This window comes from Entelurus aequoreus, linkage group LG05 (assembly GCF_033978785.1).
Source record: "Entelurus aequoreus isolate RoL-2023_Sb linkage group LG05, RoL_Eaeq_v1.1, whole genome shotgun sequence".
Classification (NCBI taxonomy): domain Eukaryota; kingdom Metazoa; phylum Chordata; class Actinopteri; order Syngnathiformes; family Syngnathidae; genus Entelurus; species Entelurus aequoreus.
In genome coordinates, this window is record NC_084735.1 from 65,106,343 (window position 1) to 65,125,252 (window position 18,910).

Genomic DNA, 18,910 nt, shown 5'->3' on the forward strand with positions numbered 1-18,910 from the left:
ACAGATGCTGTCAAGGGGCGTGGCTTGGGCTTCCAGCGTCCCACAAGCAGTACACACAGCGACTGTTTGCTTCTAAAGTTTAAATGACATAACATCGATACAATTATTTGAAATAAATTCCATGAATATTACCATGAATTGATTTACGTGGACCCCGATTTAAAAAAGTTGAAAAACTTATTCGGGTGTTACCATTTAGTGGTCAATTGTACGGAATATGTAGTGAACTGTGCAATCTACTAATAAAAGTTTCAATCAAAAAAACTAACAAAAAAAACTCGGAGTGAAGTCACTGAGGTAGTTAGACAACTCCACAGTGGCAAAGCTCCGGGGGTTGACGAGATCCGTCCAGAAATGCTGAAGGCTCTGGGTGTTGATGGGCTGTCTTGGTTGATACGCCTTTTCAACATTGCGTGGAAGTCTGGGACAGTGCCGAGGGAGTGGCAGACTGGGGTGGTGGTTCCCCTTTTCAAAAAGGGGGACCAGAGGGTGTGTGCTAATTACAGGGGTATCACACTACTCAGCCTCCCTGGGAAAGTTTACGCCAAGGTACTGGAAAGGAGGGTCCGGCCGATAGTCGAACCTCAGATTCAAGAGGAGCAATGTGGATTCCGTCCTGGTCGTGGAACAACTGACCAACTCTTTACGCTTGCGGGAATCCTGGAGAGGGCCTGGGAGTATGCCTATCCAGTCTACATGTGTTTTGTGGATTTGGAGAAGGCGTATGACCGCGTCCCTCGGGAGATCTTGTGGGAGGTGCTGAGGGAGTACGGAGTGAGGGGAACCCTGCTGAGGGCCATCCAATCTCTGTACAACCAAAGCGAGAGTTGTGTCCGGGTGCTTGGATGTAAGTCGGATCCGTTTCCAGTGGGGGTTGGTCTCCGCCAGGGCTGCGCTCTGTCACCTATCCTGTTTGTGATTTTCATGGACAGGATTTCTAGGCGGAGTCGTGGCCATGGCGGAGAGGGTATACGTCTCGGGGGGCTAAAGGTTGCGTCACTGCTGTTTGCAGATGATGTGGTCCTGATGGCACCTTCGGTTCGTGACCTTCAGCTCTCACTGGATCGGTTCGCAGCCGAGTGTTCAGCGGCTGGAATGAGGATCAGCATCTCCAAATCTGAGGCCATGGTTCTCAGCAGGAAACCGATGGTTTGTACAGTCCGGGTAGGGGACAGGACTCTGTCGCAGGTGGAGGAGTTTAAGTATCTCGGGGTCTTGTTCACGAGTGAGGGAAAGATGGAGAAGGAAATCAGCCGGAGAATCGGAGCAGCTGGGGCAGTATTGCAGTCTCTCTGCCGCACTGTTGTGACGAAACGAGAGCTGAGCCAGAAGGCAAAGCTCTCGGTCTACCGAGCTATCTACATTCCTACTCTCACCTATGGTCATGAAGTGTGGGTAATGACCGAAAGAATAAGATCGCGGATACAAGCGGCCGAAATGAGTTTCCTCAGAAGGGTGGCTGGCATCTCCCTTAGAGATAGGGTGAGAAGTGCAGTCACCCGAGAGAGACTCGGAGTAGAGCCGCTGCTCCTTCGCTTGGAAAGGAGCCAGCTTAGGTGGTTCGGGCATCTCGTGCGGATGCCTCACGAGCGTCTCCCTAGGGAGGTCCTCGTTGCACGTCCCACTGGGAGGAGGCCCCGCGGCAGGCCAAGGACCAGATGGGGGGATTACATCTCCTCTCTGGCCTGGGAACGCTTCGGGATTCCCCAGGAGGAAGTCGCAAATGTTGCTCTGGAGAGGGAAGTCTGGGGGTCTCTGCTGGAGCTGCTGTCCCCGTGACCCGATTCCGGATAAGCGGTTGAAGATGGATGGATGGATAACAAAAAAAACATTCCCTAGGGATGTGACGTTCACGACCGAACTGTCTCTTTTGAACGGCTCTTTCAACGGTGCTGTTTGGGACTTCCTCACAAAGCAAAAATTATAACAAGAACACCATTACCATTAGTGGTTTAACAGAACACGTATATTTGACAATTGTCTATATTTTTCACAATTACACGGTTTATGTAATAAAGACATTTTACCAGCCCGAATAAAAATGATTACCATGAATTGATTTACGTGGACCCCGACTTAAAGAAGTTGAAAAACTTAATCGGGTGTTACCATTTAGTGGTCAATTGTACGGAATATGTACTGTATTGTGCAATCTACTAATAAAAGTTTCAATCAATCAATCAATCGATTGGTGTTTACAGCGGTCACTCACCCGGTCTCATCAATACGTAGGCGCAGATGAATGCGCACACATACTAAAGCAGACCAAGAGAAGCAATGAACAATACGCAGTCATGTTGTTATGATCGAATATACATTCAATGACAGCTATCTAAATGGCTATTATTAGCTAACAACACCTAAAGTTAATAGGGCAGCACGGAGGAACAGGGGTTAGTACGTGTGCCTCACAATACGAAGGTCCTGGGTTCGATCCTGGGCACGGGACCTTTCTGTGTGGAGTTTGTATGTTCTCCCCGTGACTGCGTGGGGTCCCTCCGGGTACTCTGGTTCCTCCCACCTCCAAAGACATGCACCTGCTCAGTGGCCTAGTGGTTAGAGCAGTGGTTCTTAACCTTGTTGGAGGTACCGAACCCCACCAGTTTCATATGCGCATTCACCGAACCCTTCTTTAGTGAAAAATAAAATGTTGTTTTTTTTCAAATTCAAGACAAAGTTATATGTTTTTGGTAACACTTTAGTATGGGGAACATATTCTAAGTAACAAAGACTTAATTTATAGTTATTTAGACACTAGGGGAACATATTCTAAGTAATAAAGACTTAACTTAGAGTTATTTGGTTAGGGTTAGAGGGTTAGGGTTATAATAAGGCCATGCTGAATAAGGCATTAATAAGTACTTAATAATGACTAGTTAAGAGCCAATATGTTACTAATTTGCATGTTAAGAAGCAACTAATTAATAGTGAATATGTTCCCCATACTAAAGTGTTACCATGTTTTTTTTACTGGTGCATAAAATGAACCGTGCATGAACATCACCTTGTTTAAACAACAAAACCAACACAGTGCATAAACTCACAACAAATTACACACCTGCAAACCAGTCAGATGTTGCTGTATCCGTAATACGCCGATAGAATATCAGAATATCAGAATAGTTTTATTGCCATTGTTTGAGAAGAAGATAGGGAGAAGTTTGTATTTATACGATGAGTCGGGTGTGTTTTGACCTCCGCCGAACCCCTGAGGCTGACTCACCGAACCCCTAGGGTTCGATCGAACCCAGGTTAAGAACCACTGGGTTAGAGTGTCCGCCCTGAGGTCTGTAGGTTGTGAGTTCAAACCCCGGCCGAGTCATACTAAAGACTATAAAAATGGTACCCATTACCTCCCTGCTTGGCACTCAGCATCAAGTGTTGGAATTGGGGGTTAAATCACCAAAAATTCATTGCCGGGCGCGGCCACCGCTGCTGCCCACTGCTCCCCTCACCTCCAAGGGGGTGAACAAGGGGATGGGTCAAATGCAGAGGACACATTTCACCACACATAGTGTGTGTGTGTGTGACAATCATTGGTACTTTAACTTTTAACTTTAACTTTAACTGGGGATAGGTTGATTGGCAACACTAAATTGACCCTAGTGTGTGAATGTGAGTGTGAATGTTGTCTATCTGTGTTGGCCCTGTGATGAGGTGGTGACTTGTCCAGGGTGTACCCCGCCTTCTGATTGCAGCTGGGATAGGCTTCCGTAAGGGACAAGCGGTAGAAAATGGATGGACCTAAAGTTAATGCATGTGATTGTACGTATGTAATTACGTCATTACGTAGGAGAAAAATATACTGTGTAAAATACATTGGTAAGTTGGCACCCTCTAGGTATTTGTATAAATGTTGCAAACAGCCCCTTTTTAAGTGAATGATGAGAACCGATTCCCGGTTATGAGCCGTTTGTTTCGGACCTGTTTTTAATGCACATGCAAATTTAGAAAGGCAATTGCCACCCGACTGGCAAATGGACTCGAAAATGAGTCAGAGTTAAAGTAACTGAGCAGCATTTGGAATAACATTCTTTAAAATGAAAAAAAAAAAAAATATATATATATATATATATATATATATATATATATATATATATATATATATATATATATATATATATATATATATATATATATATATATATATATATATATATATTTGTAAAAATATAGAAATAAATATGTTTTCCTTATTATTTTTAATTGTATTTATTTTATTATTATTTTATTATTTGGATTTGCATTTCGGGTTTCTTATTGAAGGGTAATAGTTCAAGCGTATAGACACACCTGGTATGGCGGTCCAACTTTGTGCTCACACTTTTATTATGTCCTCATTTTTACTGTAGTTTTATTTATACTTTTTATTTCCATTAATGTATTTTATTCGTAATTATTATTTGTTATTTTTCTATATTGTTAAAATGCTATACATTTTTTAGGTGAGGTAAAATTCTAACTATAGCATATAAGTATGGAACCGCCTTATCATGAAAGCACAACAAAAAATAAAATAGCCAATATTGCAGAATAATTATAGAATACTTACAGAATAATAATCCCACCAATAGAGTATCAATCAATTAATCAATCAAAGTTTACTTATATAGCCCTTAATCACAAATGTCTCAAAGGGCTGCTCAAGCCACAACATCATCCTGTTTAAAATAAATGATTCTCATTTACATCATATCGTATAACTGGTACTAGTAATTATTTCTCTGATAAAAAAAAAAAAAAAAAAGCAACTATAATAATGAGCCAGTCTTTTGAACGGCTCTTCAAGAGCCGGTTCCCTTTAAAGAGCCAAAATGCTAGTCCTAGTGGTTCCATGTGTTGAATTACACTACTGTGTCCTTTCAGGGACAAAAGTGTTTGATTAGTTGTCATTAATATAATGACCAAATCAGTTATTGACAACATATTTGTCAAAAACATAGGTAGTGGTCCCTTGTTTATTGCTTTTGATTAGACATGAAATAACACTCTTTAGTCACCTTTACACTCTTTTAAACCAATATAGTCATGCTGCCTGAGGCTGAACCTATCAGTGGCCATGATACTGAACAGTGGGCTCTGATTGGTTTGGTCGTAGTAGTTATATGTTTAGATCATTTAGCCATTTTATGCTTGGAAAGGATTAATTAAGGACCAAAACTTGTAGAAAAAATGTTTTTTAAAAAAGCCGCAAAATTTGAAGCGTGTTATGGCGAGGACCGACTTTACTTTGTAACGTTGCCCTTGTCAAATGTAATAGATGCTAAATATCACATACAACAAAAACATGAGCAACACAAGCTTAGCTATTTTTTTTGTTTCAGTCATATTTTAACAGCAACATCATGCTAGGTTAGCCGATAGGCTAATAAAAATCAAACTCTTCGCTCCTGTGATTACAGTTCACTGACGGATAGTTGTCAGAGCTTAAGGATTGTATTAAGATGTGGAGTGAAGGTTGTTGTTTTTTTTAACAAAACTGTCCTGTATGAATGATCAATTTGTATTTTTGAAAGTATTTTGGCAGGGTCTATTTCAATGTTCTCAACTCCTGTTTCTAAGGACACACAATTTCACAACGTGATTAAAAGGCAATTTTGCGCAATATATAGCTAACTAACAAACCCTAACTAACCTGTTTATAAACAATATGGTATTTTGTTATTTATCTTAGATTTATTTGCACACTGCAACAGACCATATAGCTAATTGGGTTTATTTTTGAAAGAAATCTAAATGTGGGTTTATTAATACATTTGATTTAACATATTCCAAAAATATTTTTCAAGATATATTGCCGTTTAAAAAATAATAAACCTTTTTATTTTAAAAGCATTGTTGTTTTAATCATGATTACGATTAGTATTGTAATACTGGGGCCAAGAACCCTAGAATATTAAATGTAGATTCGCTCCTGAAGGGTGGTGTAATGAAGACTGCGACCACTAGAGGACGATGTGTCACGTGTTTGTCATTTTGGTTCTTTTGGGTATAAATACAATTGTTGACACATGATAACGAGGGTGGCAAGTTTTAAAAAGAAATGACTAACACTTACATTTGTCAAACTGTAATAATAAAAATATTTTAAATGTACGCTTTGATGAAAATGTCAGTCATGTGACCAACCAGCTGACCGTCTGACTTCCTTGAAGAGTCGGCGGGACTCAGTCGACAAAGCAGTGGAACACAAGCATAACAGTTTGTTGTTCAGCGCTTTTTTTAAGGACTCTAAGCTGGGTTAAAACGCGAGGAAGAGTGGCTTCTTACCCGGGTCAGAGGAGGACGAAGCACCACCGTCTGCATTGACTGAGGTACCGGCTAAAAGTTAGCTTCTGACGATCATACACTTTTGTATTCGAATATAGCAGCCATTTTTTAATGTACACGTTAAAACTCCTCACCTTACACCACTTTTCTTGTATCGACATTTAATTAAAGGCTGCCACAAGGACCATGACACAGCTGCCGTCACCGCAGCCCTTCTTTGGGCTACTGCTGACCTGCGCGCTGTTGTTAGTGCTGCCGCAGTCCGGCTCCTGTCATCCGGCACTGATCTCGGGTCAGCCTGACCTAGTAATAGAACGCCTCAGCTTGCCAAGTTTTAAATTCAATTGGACCAACATCTCTTGCCGTGTGTGCCAAGGTCTCTTCGTCATCTTGGATGTGGCTCTGCTGGTAAACCTTTTTTTTTAAATTACACTTAGTTCTGCTCATTTGAATCATAAATGTTTTGCAATTAAAAACTGAAACCGAACTGGGGGGGGTTACCCACATATGCGGTCCTCTCCAAGGTTTCTCATAGTCATTCACATTGACGTCCCACTGGGGTGAGTTTTCCTTGCCCGTATGTGGGCTCTGTACCGAGGATGTCGTTGTGGCTTGTACAGTCCTTTGAGACACTTGTGATTTAGGGCTGATTGATTGATTGAACTGAACTGAAAGCGGGTGAATTACCATCCAAACCGTACACCGCTTTTTAGAGGAACTACACAGCCTTTTGTAGTTCTAATACCGTTACTAAGTTAACATTTTCTTTTTTACAGTACTTTACTATAATAAGTATTTTTAGTTTCCTGCATCCGTTTTCAAAGTGTGTAGCAGCTTGAGAAAGATAAAGAAAACATTTCAAACCTGCTAACTAACTGCAGTTATGTTTCAAAGCAAACTGGATTGGGTTTGAGTTTGTTTCTAGGTACTGTATTAGTTTATTTTAAACATGCATACAGTTACAGTATGGTACAGCACCTATTTCCAGTTTGTCTATAGGGCATGTCAAAAAAGGAGTAGGACGAATTAGAGCATTTCTGTTTCAACAGAATTGTTTGTACTCAATCTGTAACACACATTGGATAAATAGGTAAATATTACGGTTCCCATTAACAAATAGTTAAGTTGTGATTCACACAATGGGATAAATAAGATAAAATAATTTTAATATAGATATTTTTTCCTTGCATGTTGTAAACAAGAGTTTGAACTATTTATTGTAATTGATCTTATTAGTACTTTGACTTCTTTGCTCAACCCATTACATAGAACTCAACATACTGATACACTCGATGTTTTAAGTGTTGTACGTGCACACAAATGATTTAAGTCAAATTTTTCCCTAGGATGAAGCAAAGGTTATTATTAATCCTGCCCCTTCTTGTATGTTACTGATAGTTCATTTCCACCTTTTACATTTTTACACTAAGTTAACTTCCTGTTTGAAAGAAATTAATGTTGGGGGGGGGGGGAATGAATAAGTAATAACTTATTGTGGATAATCAATGAATGTTGAATATACTTAATATTGTAGAATGTTATTGTCATTCGCTTTCATATGTATCAAGTCTTTTTGAGTTGTCTTTTATGTCCTTGTAGAGAGCATGATGCCATCCTTAGTATTTGTCCAGTTCTTGGTGTCTTTAAAAAATGGTCTTCTTGTCTTCATTTACCTTGATGTAGATTTTTACAGTTGGTGCTCTGTATTTTCCATTGCCTTTCTCAACTTGCGTGCCTTCTTGGCGATGTCAGCGTTGCGTTATGCCGTTGTGCTCATTGATGTAGACCAGGGGTGTTTAAACTCATTTAGCTCAAGGGCCACATGAAGGAAAATCTATTCCCCAGTGGCCGGACTGGTAAAATATTGGCATGATAGCTTAAAAATAAAGACTTCAGATTTTCATTTTTACGTTGGCCAAAAATGGAATAAGCACATTTCGAAAATGTACGAATCACAAAATTCTCCTGACAAAACACTTCAAGTTAGATGAAAATTGTAAAGAAAACCAATGGTGCCGTTTGAAAAACACAATGACCTTAGACTTTGTCTCAGTGTATCTACAAAGCCATCAAACCTTTATGTCACACAGCCTGTCTTGAATTGAACAAAATAAATAAATAAAAACTCTTCAAGGTATCAAATACCTCATTTGTCATATCCACAAATGAATCCTGTGCTAACTCCGGTAGAAACAATTTAAGAGAGTTGAGTTACACTCTGCGTTCACTTTTCTTGTTTTTGACAGACATTTTGCGGCAATAACAATGTGTTCAAAGCAGAAGACTTAAAACGTCAGGTTTGACGTTTTATTTGGCCTCGAGGGGGAGGAGCCACAGCCACGCTTTACTGTCTACCTCTTGCTTGGCCCCGGTATAAACCGTTTGCTTGCCTAACCGAATTGCTATTGCGCCATCTGGGGGACAAATTGAGAAAAGCAGTTTATTTCATAAAAACATTTCAGCTAATTTTCATAATTGGCCAACTCATTTGGTGGGACAAGATGTTGGACATTTGATTGTTGTCTACCTGTACCAGTCATAATCACATTGTTCATGCGGACAGACTCTTGTACTTGCTGAATCTGACACATCTCTTTGAGAGATGTGATCCTTCTCATCAGTTTGCTTCCTTAAAACATTCACTTTATCAAGTCCAGTCACTTTTCCTCCATTCCACCAATTTATTGCAGTTTTGCAGTATCATCACAAAGTGTAGCAGTATCCGCACGCTTACTTCCTTAATTCTTTTTTGACATGTATTGCATGTCATGCGGTCTATCAAGCCTACCTTCCATATTATGTAACTTGGAGACTACCTGATTCTGAACTTTGTTCCACATCCTCTTCCTCTACATGTGTTGCGATAGAAGCCTTTTCTTCCCATGTTTGGGTTTGATGGCTTTGAAGCTTGGTTAGAAGTGTCTTGCGCGATCGGTAGCTAGTTTCTCCCACCAGAAGGTGGTCAAGCCATTGTTATCCGAAAACGGATCTGGAATTACGGTCAAATTCTGGGGTCCAGAAGAGTATAAAAATGGTGCAAAAAACTTTCAAACACTACAGAGCTCTTTCCTTCCATTCTTTTGTATTTGAAATTTAAGCTGTAATTTCCTCTACATGTGTTGCGGTAGAAGCCTTTAATTCCCATGTTTGGGTTTGATGGCTTTAAAGCTTGGTTAGAAGTGTCTTGCGCGATCAGTAGTTAGTTTCTCCCACCAGAATGTGGTCAAGCCATTGTTATCCGAAAACGGATCTGGAATTACGATCAAAATCTGGGGTCCAGAAGAGTATAAAAATGGTGCAAAAAAACGTTTAAACACTACAGAGCTCTTTCCTTCCATTCTTTTGTATTTGAAATTTTGTTGTAATTGGTGCTTTGCACCCACTAACAGCACACTTTTAACCTTTTTGAAAAAAAAATTTTTTTTTTTTTTAGTTAAAAACATTTTTTGGTAAATGTTGTGGAAAAAATGTCCTACAGTGGGTCTGGGTTAGTTTTTGCTTCATACTTCACTTAAAGCGTGAGTGAAGACTGCGTGAAAAATGCACTACTGACCTGAAAAAAGTCAGAAAGAGATGATACAATATTATCTGCTCAAAGCTAATACCTAGTGGTTCAGCACACTCAAGCTAGTCCTGCATAGTCCCATTCCTTAATTCGCCAGTCACACGCAGGATTCTTACAGGAATGAGGCAAAAATACAACCCTACCCGCTGTACAACTACAATACTTTAATGACGTATGTAGTAATGATAATGTACAGTATTTCCTTCCAGCTACTCCATATTTTAATGTCAAATATCTGCCGTTTAGATATTAACAGTCTTTACTGGTGTTAAAATCCTTCTGCTTCAGTATGGTGCAGACTAGCAGTGATGTGCTGGAATTGTTCCGCCAAGTTGGCGACACGGTCGGTCATGTTTCTGATTCCTTTTTTTTGTTTGTTTTTTAATTCAATGAATATCATCCACTTCCCAGCACTGTTCTCCACATTCTCCAACTGTGGTTTGAAAAAGTCTCAAGTAAAGTTCTAGCTATAAGCTAATGCTGGAAAGCAAGACTGCACGTTTTAGGGTAGATGTTATGGGGTTCACTGTCATTTTCTACGCCAACTAATGACGTACAAAAGACTTGGGTATGCCTGTAAGTCCAATTTTTGCTTGCTACTTAAAGCATAACAATTAGCTGAGAGACTGCTCCTATCTCAAAAAAATAACAGTAAGTCAGTGCTTGCTTGTGCGGGCAAGTGTACATCAATGTACAATAAGTCTATGTTTCACTGAGTTGGCCAAGAGGTCGAGTTGGCCAAAATGTGCAGGACAGCTGCTTAATGTGTTTTTATGCGGACATGGTCCAAACACAGGTGAGGCTTGATCAGTAAATTTGCTGCAGAACATATTTATTTTTAGTGGAGTAGAGGAAGCTCACTGGACCACACTTTGAAAACCCTTGGACTGTAACTTAATCATTTACAAGCTTGCCAAACAAACTAAACCACCACCATGTTTGTCATCTGTCAAGTCATGTGGAATGTAGATTTTTAAACAATTTAACAATACTCATTAACTTCTAATCTCTGCTGTAGGGTCACTTTAGGTTCTAAAGTCTTCCTCATCTCTTTTTTATAGCTGGTTTTGTACCAGGAATCACATGATCTTTTTTTCTGACCTCAATTGTGCGCTTCCTTACACTGATGGTATGCAGACTTGACACCAGATTTTTTTCTTCAAGTAAAATGTAGAACAATTGAAGTACTGTGTATACATTAAAATGTATAAAATATTGCAAATTAACCAAAACATTTTCTGAAATTTTATATATTTTAAAATATTAAATCAGTAGTTTTCAATACTGATGATGATGATAATGGTTCATTCTTCTTATACACCACAAGGCAATCCACTGCTAGTACAACACGTTTAAAGCTAAACCATGATGGTTAGCGGTGGTAACAAGCCGAGGTACTTGTATTAAAAATCAATCAAATTTAAAAAAAAAAGTTTTTATTTTTTTTAAAAGAAGGGGGGTGTTGTCCAGACTTTTTCCACTGAGAGCCGCACATTGGAAAAAAGGATGCTTGGGCAATTTTGATATTTTTTAAATTTTCAAACCACTACAATATTGCAGGGGTTTATTGTTGTCCAGATACCAATATTTTGGTGCCAGTACCAACATGTATTTCGATACTTTTGTAAATATAGGGGACCACCAAAAATGTTGTTATTGGCTTTATTTTACCAAACAATCTTACAAAACATAAACATATTTGCATTGCAATCAGAGAACAATTTTAACCTTAAATAAGAGTGAACATTCTAGACGACTTATCTTTTAGTAGTACCGTATTTTTCGGACTATAAGTCTGTTTTTATTCATAGTTTGGCCGGGGGTGCGACTTATACTCAGGAGCGACTTATGTGTGAAATTATTAACACATTACCGTAAAATATCAAATAATATTTAGCTCATTCACGTAAGAGACTAGACGTATAAGATTTTGAGGGATTTAGCGATTAGGAGTGACAGATTGTTTGGTAAACGCATAGCATGTTCTATATGTTATAGTTATTTGAATGACTCTTACCATAATATGTTACGTTAACATACCAGGCACGTTCTCAGTTGGTTATTTATGCGTCATATTACGTACACTTATTCAGCCTGTTGTTCACTATTCTTTATTTATTTTAAATTGCCATACAAATGTCTATTCTTGGTGTTGGGTTTTATCAAATAAATGTCCCCAAAAAATGCGACTTATAAATGTTTTTTACCTTCTTTATTATGCATTTTCGGCTGGTGCGACTTATACTCCGGAGCGACTTGCAGTCCAAAAAATATGGTAAGTAAGCCAACACGAGCTCCTAATTTGGCTGACGTATGCAGTAATATTGTCATTTCCCATTCTATTATTGTCAACATTTTGAGGGACAATCGGTAGAAAATGTAGTTGTAATCTACTTGTTCATTTACTGTTAATATCTGCATACATTCTGTTAACCTGTTCTATCTACACTTCTGTTAAATAAGCACTTATTCTTTTGTTTTGATACTTTACATACATTTTGTGTGTGTGATACTACAAATTTTGGTATCAATCCAATACCAAGTAGTTAGGTCATATTTAGAGTCCTCATGTGTCCAGGCACCCATTTCCTGAGTTTATAAACATAAGGAGAAAAAAAAAAGGCAAAAGATTTTGTGATAAAAAAAAAAATCACTATGTAATCATTTGTTGTGTTGACAAGGTACAGCTCTTGTACTTGTATTCAATATCTGTGTAGACCCACCCTTTTGTTTACATTCAGGACCGCTAGCTTGCTGTTAGCTATGGTATCCTCCTATGTTGTGTAGTGAAGCATGTTTTGTTATTCCTTGTCCAGCAGGGATGATACTTGTAAGACATGTACTTTATTTGTCGCCATTAGGGATTTAAAAGTAGATAAAAACTGCCGACTGCAGATGGATGTTAGCCGCTCGCTAGCTAGCCATGTCTGAAACACCTCTTGCTGAACACGCCCCTCTGCTCGTAAAACCAGCAATGTCACAACGTGATGACGGCGCCGTAAAAAAAGGTTCCAGAATTTTTCAGAGGCGGTATAGTACCGTTTTTAATTCATTATTACTACGGTACTTTTATTAGTACCGGTATACCGTATAACCCTACTGGGGTCTTCAACAATTTCCAGGCAAGGACCATCAAACTGTCAAATTGTGTTTATAAATGAACTAAAGGTACTTTGTTGTTGTGCAATACTACAATATTCAAAAGTATAGTGCCGCTAATTGCCAGCCGGCAACTAATGCACTAAAAGCTAATAATTTATTCACGTTTTGGCCATTAGCTGATATTAAAACGCAATTATACTACAATGTGTTGATGTGCATTTAAATTGGGGGTATTTAAATATATTTAAAATAAATAAGTGTAATCAAACAGAAGGTCGGTTGTTGAACTGTACCACATCTTGCATTATATTGCCACATCTTTTTGTTTCCTCTTCCAGAGTGACGCAAATGACGAGCGAGTGGCGCGCGCCGTAGGCGAGGCCTGCATCCGCCTCCACCTGGCAGACGAGCAGGTGTGTCACGAAATAACCGAGCTTTTCCGGAGCGACTTAATCTGGGCCCTGCAGCGGTCCCTGCTGTGGCCCAAGGAAGCCTGCGCCGTGCTGGTGGGGCCCTCATGCGGCAAGTTTGACATCTACGCGTCGTGGAACATCACCTTGCCAAAGACACCTAAGCCTCCTGTTAAGCCGCTTGCAACTCCCACTCCTGGTTCTCCACAGAGCAGGGTGCTGTTTCTGACTGACATCCACTGGGACAAAGTAAGGGACTCTACTGTGAATGATTCTTAAAGCAACTAAGGCTAAATGGAGTGCACTATTTTGTTGTTTAAAGAAGCAATAAGAGATATAGGAAGTTGAGCTACACCCATGTAGACCTGCTAGGGTACAACTTCTTCAAGTAGCATTCATTTGCTCAGTATTCACAAAAAACTGCAAGGCCCCTACCAAGCAAACATTATTACAATGAATCTAATGCAGTGTTTTAACACCACACAAATCGGAACCACAAACGGAAAACCGAGTGAGTGCTCTTATTTAAAAGCAACAACATTCTTGTTTGCTAGATCTTTTATTCGAGTTTTATCATTTTTAAATGTATATCCTCTTTTAATTTTGCCTGTCTGCATAATTTTTAGGTCAAACTATAAAATAAATGCCAATATTGTCAGCATTAGAGGGGCTTTTTTAAAAGCTAAATTAAAATGAGTCGTTTCTGCATTAACTCCCTTCCATGAGGGAGTTAATGTCTGTTGTGTCCTTGACCAACACACTTCACCCTTGCTCCTGATGGGTCGTAGTTAGGGCCTTGCATGGCAGCTCCCACCATCAGTCTGTGAATGTGTGTGTGAATGTGGAAATAGTCTCAAAGCGCTTTGAGTACCTTGAAGATAGAAAAGAGCTATACAAGTATAACCCATTTACCATTTAATCCATTCCATGTCAGGAATATGTCAGTGGTACTGCAGCCGACTGTAAGGAGCCCCTGTGCTGCCGTAATGACTCAGACGCCCCCTTGTGGCGGCGGAGGGAGGCGGGTTACTGGGGCACGTACAGCAAGTGTGACCTGCCGCTCAGGACGGTGGAGAACCTTCTGAAAAACATCGCCAGGACCGGAGCCTTGGACTGGGTCTACTGGACCGGAGACATACCTGCACACAACGTGTGGTCTCAAACCAGGAAACAGCAGCTGTCGGAACTTACGGTCATCACCAGGCTCATCCAGAAGTAATAGAGTGGATTCTGATGAAACTACTCAAATGTTTTAGCTGTGGATTACAGTCTTGTTTTACCGGCAGACACCTGGGGCCCAACGTGACGGTCTACCCCGCTATCGGGAACCACGAGAGCACGCCAGTGAACAGCTTCCCTCCGCCTTTTGTTCATGGCAACAGGTCCTCCGCCTGGCTCTACGACACCATGGCTGACGAGTGGGCGCCATGGCTGTCACAACACGCTTTGAAGACTCTGAGGTGGACATTACATTGATGTTTGCTTAAATAATGGGTGGGACAACTTTAGGAAGGAGCAGGATTTTCTTCATATTAATACAATTTTGGTACGGTAAATACTTTGTTTACCTAAACTGCAACAGATGAGGATAATTAAATGTTTCTTTTTTTTTTTTTAAATTGACATTTCAAAATATTTTGGGGGGGGGATTTTTTTTATTAGACACTTTCTCATGTACTCCAAATAATTTTAACGGCACAGTTAGCATTAATGGCGCTAATGAGTACATAATGAACAGTACAGCAAGTGGAACATGAGTTTCACACCAACAGGAGTTTTGCATGCAACGATAAAGCTGCTGGATTCTGACTGTAGTTAAAACACCAGGAGGTTGCCTACAGCCACAGCTGTTTAGTTTTGTTTTTTAACTTAGTGCGAATTCTAAACCCTGGCAGTTATTTGCTTCTGTAGACCAGTGTTAGCGAGTTAATTGCTGTATAATTTCAACATGTTCCAGGTATGGAGGATTTTACACCATGGAGATCCAGCCGGGCCTGCGGGTGGTGTCTCTCAACATGAACTTCTGCGCTCGTGAGAACTTCTGGCTCATGATGAACTCCACCGACCCCGCCAACCAGCTGCAGTGGCTGGTCCATGTTCTTCAGACCAGCGAAGACAAAGGAGAGAAGGTGAAGACGTCGTAAACATATCATTGATTGATTGAAACTTTTTAGTAGATTGCACAGTGCAAAATATTCCGTACAATTGACCACTAAATGGTAACACCCGAATAAGTTTTTCAACTTGTTTAAGTCGGGGTCCACTTAAATTGATTCATGATACAGGTATGATACTATTTTCATAATACAGTCATCACACAAGATAATCATCAGAGTATATACATTGAATTATTTACATTATTTACAATCTGGGGTGTGGGATTGGAGGGGAGCGGGGGGTTTAGGTTTGGTTGGTATCAACACTTCAGTCATCAACAATTGCATCATCAGAGAAATGGACATTGGAACAGTGTAGGACTGACTTGGTAGGATATGTACAGCAAGTAGTGGACACAGAGAGAGAGATCAGAAATTATAAGAAAGTGTCTACATTTCATTATTTACATTTGATTATTTACAATCCATGTATTGTAGCTGAGATAGGCTCCAGCGCCCCCCGCGACCCCGAAGGGAATAAGCGGTAGAAAATGGATGGATGGATGGATATTTACAATCCGAAGAGGTGTGATGTGGAAGGGAGGGTGTTAGTTTAGGGTTGAGGTTGCCTGGAGGTGTTCTTTTAGTGCGGTTTTGAAGGAGGATAGAGATGCCCTTTCTTTTACACCTTTTGGGAGTGCATTCCATATTGATGTGGCATAGAAAGAGAATGAGTTAAGACCTTTGTTAGATCAGAATCTGGGTTTAACGTGGTTAGTGGAGCTCCCTAACCACGTTAAACCCAGATTCCGATCTAACAAAGGTCTTAACTCATTCTCTTTCATCACACCTTTTTCTTTTTTTTAAAGGACAAAGTCTTTGAATTACTTCATCTTTATGAATATGATGGTGTTGTGTGCAGGTACACATCATTGGGCACATCCCACCTGGTCTGTGTTTGGGCAGCTGGAGCTGGAACTACTATCATATTCTCAACAGGTACACTGATTTTTAACACTTTTTTCTTCTTCTTTTCTGAAGCTTCCCTAGATTATAATTTCAAGATAAAGCATTTTGCATGCAACCATCATTTGATTCTTTGATATGTTAAAATAAATGTAGTTTGCAGCAGTGCATAACTTTGCATTTTAATACTAGATGTTTTGATACCATATTGACTTTCAATGTAGGCCTACATCAGGGGTCTCAATTTCTGACTATGGAGCCTCCTCTGCCTCCTTGTTGTGGCTCCCTCAGATTTTATTTTAAATTTTTTTAAGCCCCAGAATGTGCAAAGTTTCCATTTTTAAAGAGTTCTATAATTTCCGAATGTCAGTGAGGTCGTGAATGTACACAAGCTGAGTCCTGTGGTGCAAGAAAGGCATGTAAAAGCCTGTGTTCAGTTCAGCCTCTCGACTTGTTTAACCCTTCGGGTAAACTAACCATGAAAACTTGCCAAAATGCTAATTTAGTGCTTCTAGGTTTGCCCTCTGTCATAAACCAATTATAATGGGTAGCAATCATACTGTGGTGTCCACACAGCATTAGCATGTTAGCTTTTTTTGACTAATTTTGCAGGTATACACATACTTTAGCACTTGACGCGTGTTAATGTTAGTATGTGTGCCATCCTTTTGAGCTATTTTTGCAGGTAGAAAAGTCAGTATTTGGGTTGACGTGGTATATTTTTTTCCCAGATATGAGAGCACAATTACTGGTCAATTTTTTGGCCACACCCACTTTGATGAGTTCCAGATGTTTTATGATGGGGAGACCATGACCCGCCCACTGGGGGTTGCCTTTATTGCTCCCAGCGTGACCACCTACATCAATTTAAACCCAAGTGAGTCCATCAAGTAGTCGGTCTTGCAGTAAACCGAATTGGAGCTGACCAAGTCTTGTATTTGTGTCCCAGGTTACCGTGTGTACTGCGTTGACGGGAACTACCCAAACAGTTCTCGTCTGGTTCTGGACCACGAAACTTACATCCTCAACCTGACCGAGGCCAACCACAAAGCAGGAGAGCCTGGCAGACCAGAACAGAACCCCAAGTGGACTCTGCTTTACCGTGCCACTGAGGCATATGGCCTCGCCAGTCTGTTCCCCTCCGACTGGGAAGGCCTCATCCGCACCTTCATCAACGACGAGCGCTTATTCCAGAAGTTCTGGTACTTGCGACACAAGGGCCATGTGTCCGCGCCGTGCAAGGATGCGTGCAAGACTACAATCTTGTGTTTATTGCGAAGTGGCAGATCTGACTTCCTGAAGCAGTGCGGCCTCCTCAACGGCGTTAACAGAGGAAGCAAAGTGAGGAAAACGCTGTGTTGAAAATCCACGACATCGAACGGGAACACTTTGCTCTCTGCTGCTGGTTTTCAGCCACATTTCCATCGTCATCTTGTCAGATTGAAGTCATCCAAAGACCTTTTTCCCCAATTAGAAATCTGTTTACTTGAAATGTCAGGTTTGTTGTTAGTCCTTTTTTTCTCTCTTGTCAGCACTTTAATGGTTTTGGTTGCAAATATGAACCTCGTCTGCACACCAAGCCAAGAGGTGTAGGTGAGCATGAGGCTTATCTACATGATGCCAAATGCAGCCTGTCGCTTGTTTGTATATTGTAGATAACATTTCATTATAAATAAAGTAAAAACTGGTTGTATGTCTTTTTTTTTTCCTCGCTACTTTGTGCCAGAGGTAATAAACCTCAATTGTGTCTAAAGAAATCGAGCTGGTTTATTTTATACAATTGCCCACATGGCAATTGTGGGCCATGTGCTGCCTCCTGGCATTTTCAATTTGGCCCGTGAGCTGTCATGAGTTTAATAAGGAACCTGGCTGCAGTGAGATTTCAATTAAATATAAAAGTCAAATCACTCACTGTTGCTTCACCATCTTGCAGACATGAGTATGTCAGGTCTATGATCGATTATGATATGAATGATCCTGAGCACAGCATTTTACTTGTATGACCCAATGCAAACAACCTCCCCTAGTAATGGTGCCAAAAAATCGAACACAAGATGCCAACAGACATGGTCACACTTAACACAATTTGTGGATATAAAAACCCCCCCAAAAAAACATCCATGCACCCTTACTTAGCCAGTCTTTTGAATGGCTCTTGAAAAGGAATGTCTCAAGATCTGGCTCCCTTCAAAAAGCCATATCTCTAATTGGCAAATGACCACAGTGAGTATGCAGCTCTATTGATGCTGCATTGATACTGGATTAAAGTCCCTACATTTAACCTGCAAATTTGATACTTGGCCAACATAATTGTCAATAATTCAACTCGCTGTGCCCTAAAAGTAATACAGAATATACACAACTCTCTAGTAAAGAGTTCAATAGTAAAAAGATCTTAGTGCTATAAAATCTAAATAATCCCACGCTTGGGATTTTATTCTTAGTTTTCTTTCTTAGTTCCATTTAGATGTGATGGTGACAAAAAATGTAAAACGTGGCAC

The 18,910-nt window shown here is 40.1% G+C and overlaps 2 protein-coding genes across 2 annotated transcripts in view; one reads left to right on the forward strand and one right to left on the reverse strand.

Annotated features, from left to right (window-relative positions):
• Nucleotides 1–6,556, reverse strand: part of nectin1a (nectin cell adhesion molecule 1a) — a 46,925-nt gene extending 40,369 nt beyond the window's left edge. Inside the window, exon 1 of the mRNA XM_062048667.1 lies at nt 6,405–6,556. The gene's annotated coding sequence lies outside the window, so the exon portion shown is untranslated. The remainder of the gene's footprint in view (nt 1–6,404) is intronic.
• Nucleotides 6,133–18,102, forward strand: smpd1 (sphingomyelin phosphodiesterase 1). Its single transcript, XM_062048664.1, has 9 exons — nt 6,133–6,314; nt 6,442–6,678; nt 13,276–13,596; nt 14,282–14,562; nt 14,634–14,807; nt 15,305–15,476; nt 16,366–16,442; nt 17,141–17,286; nt 17,359–18,102. The coding sequence occupies exons 2-9, from the start codon at nt 6,457–6,459 to the stop codon at nt 17,769–17,771; spliced, it is 1,806 nt and encodes a 601-aa protein (XP_061904648.1). The 5' UTR covers nt 6,133–6,314; nt 6,442–6,456; the 3' UTR covers nt 17,772–18,102.
• The last annotated feature ends 808 nt before the right edge of the window (nt 18,103–18,910 follow it).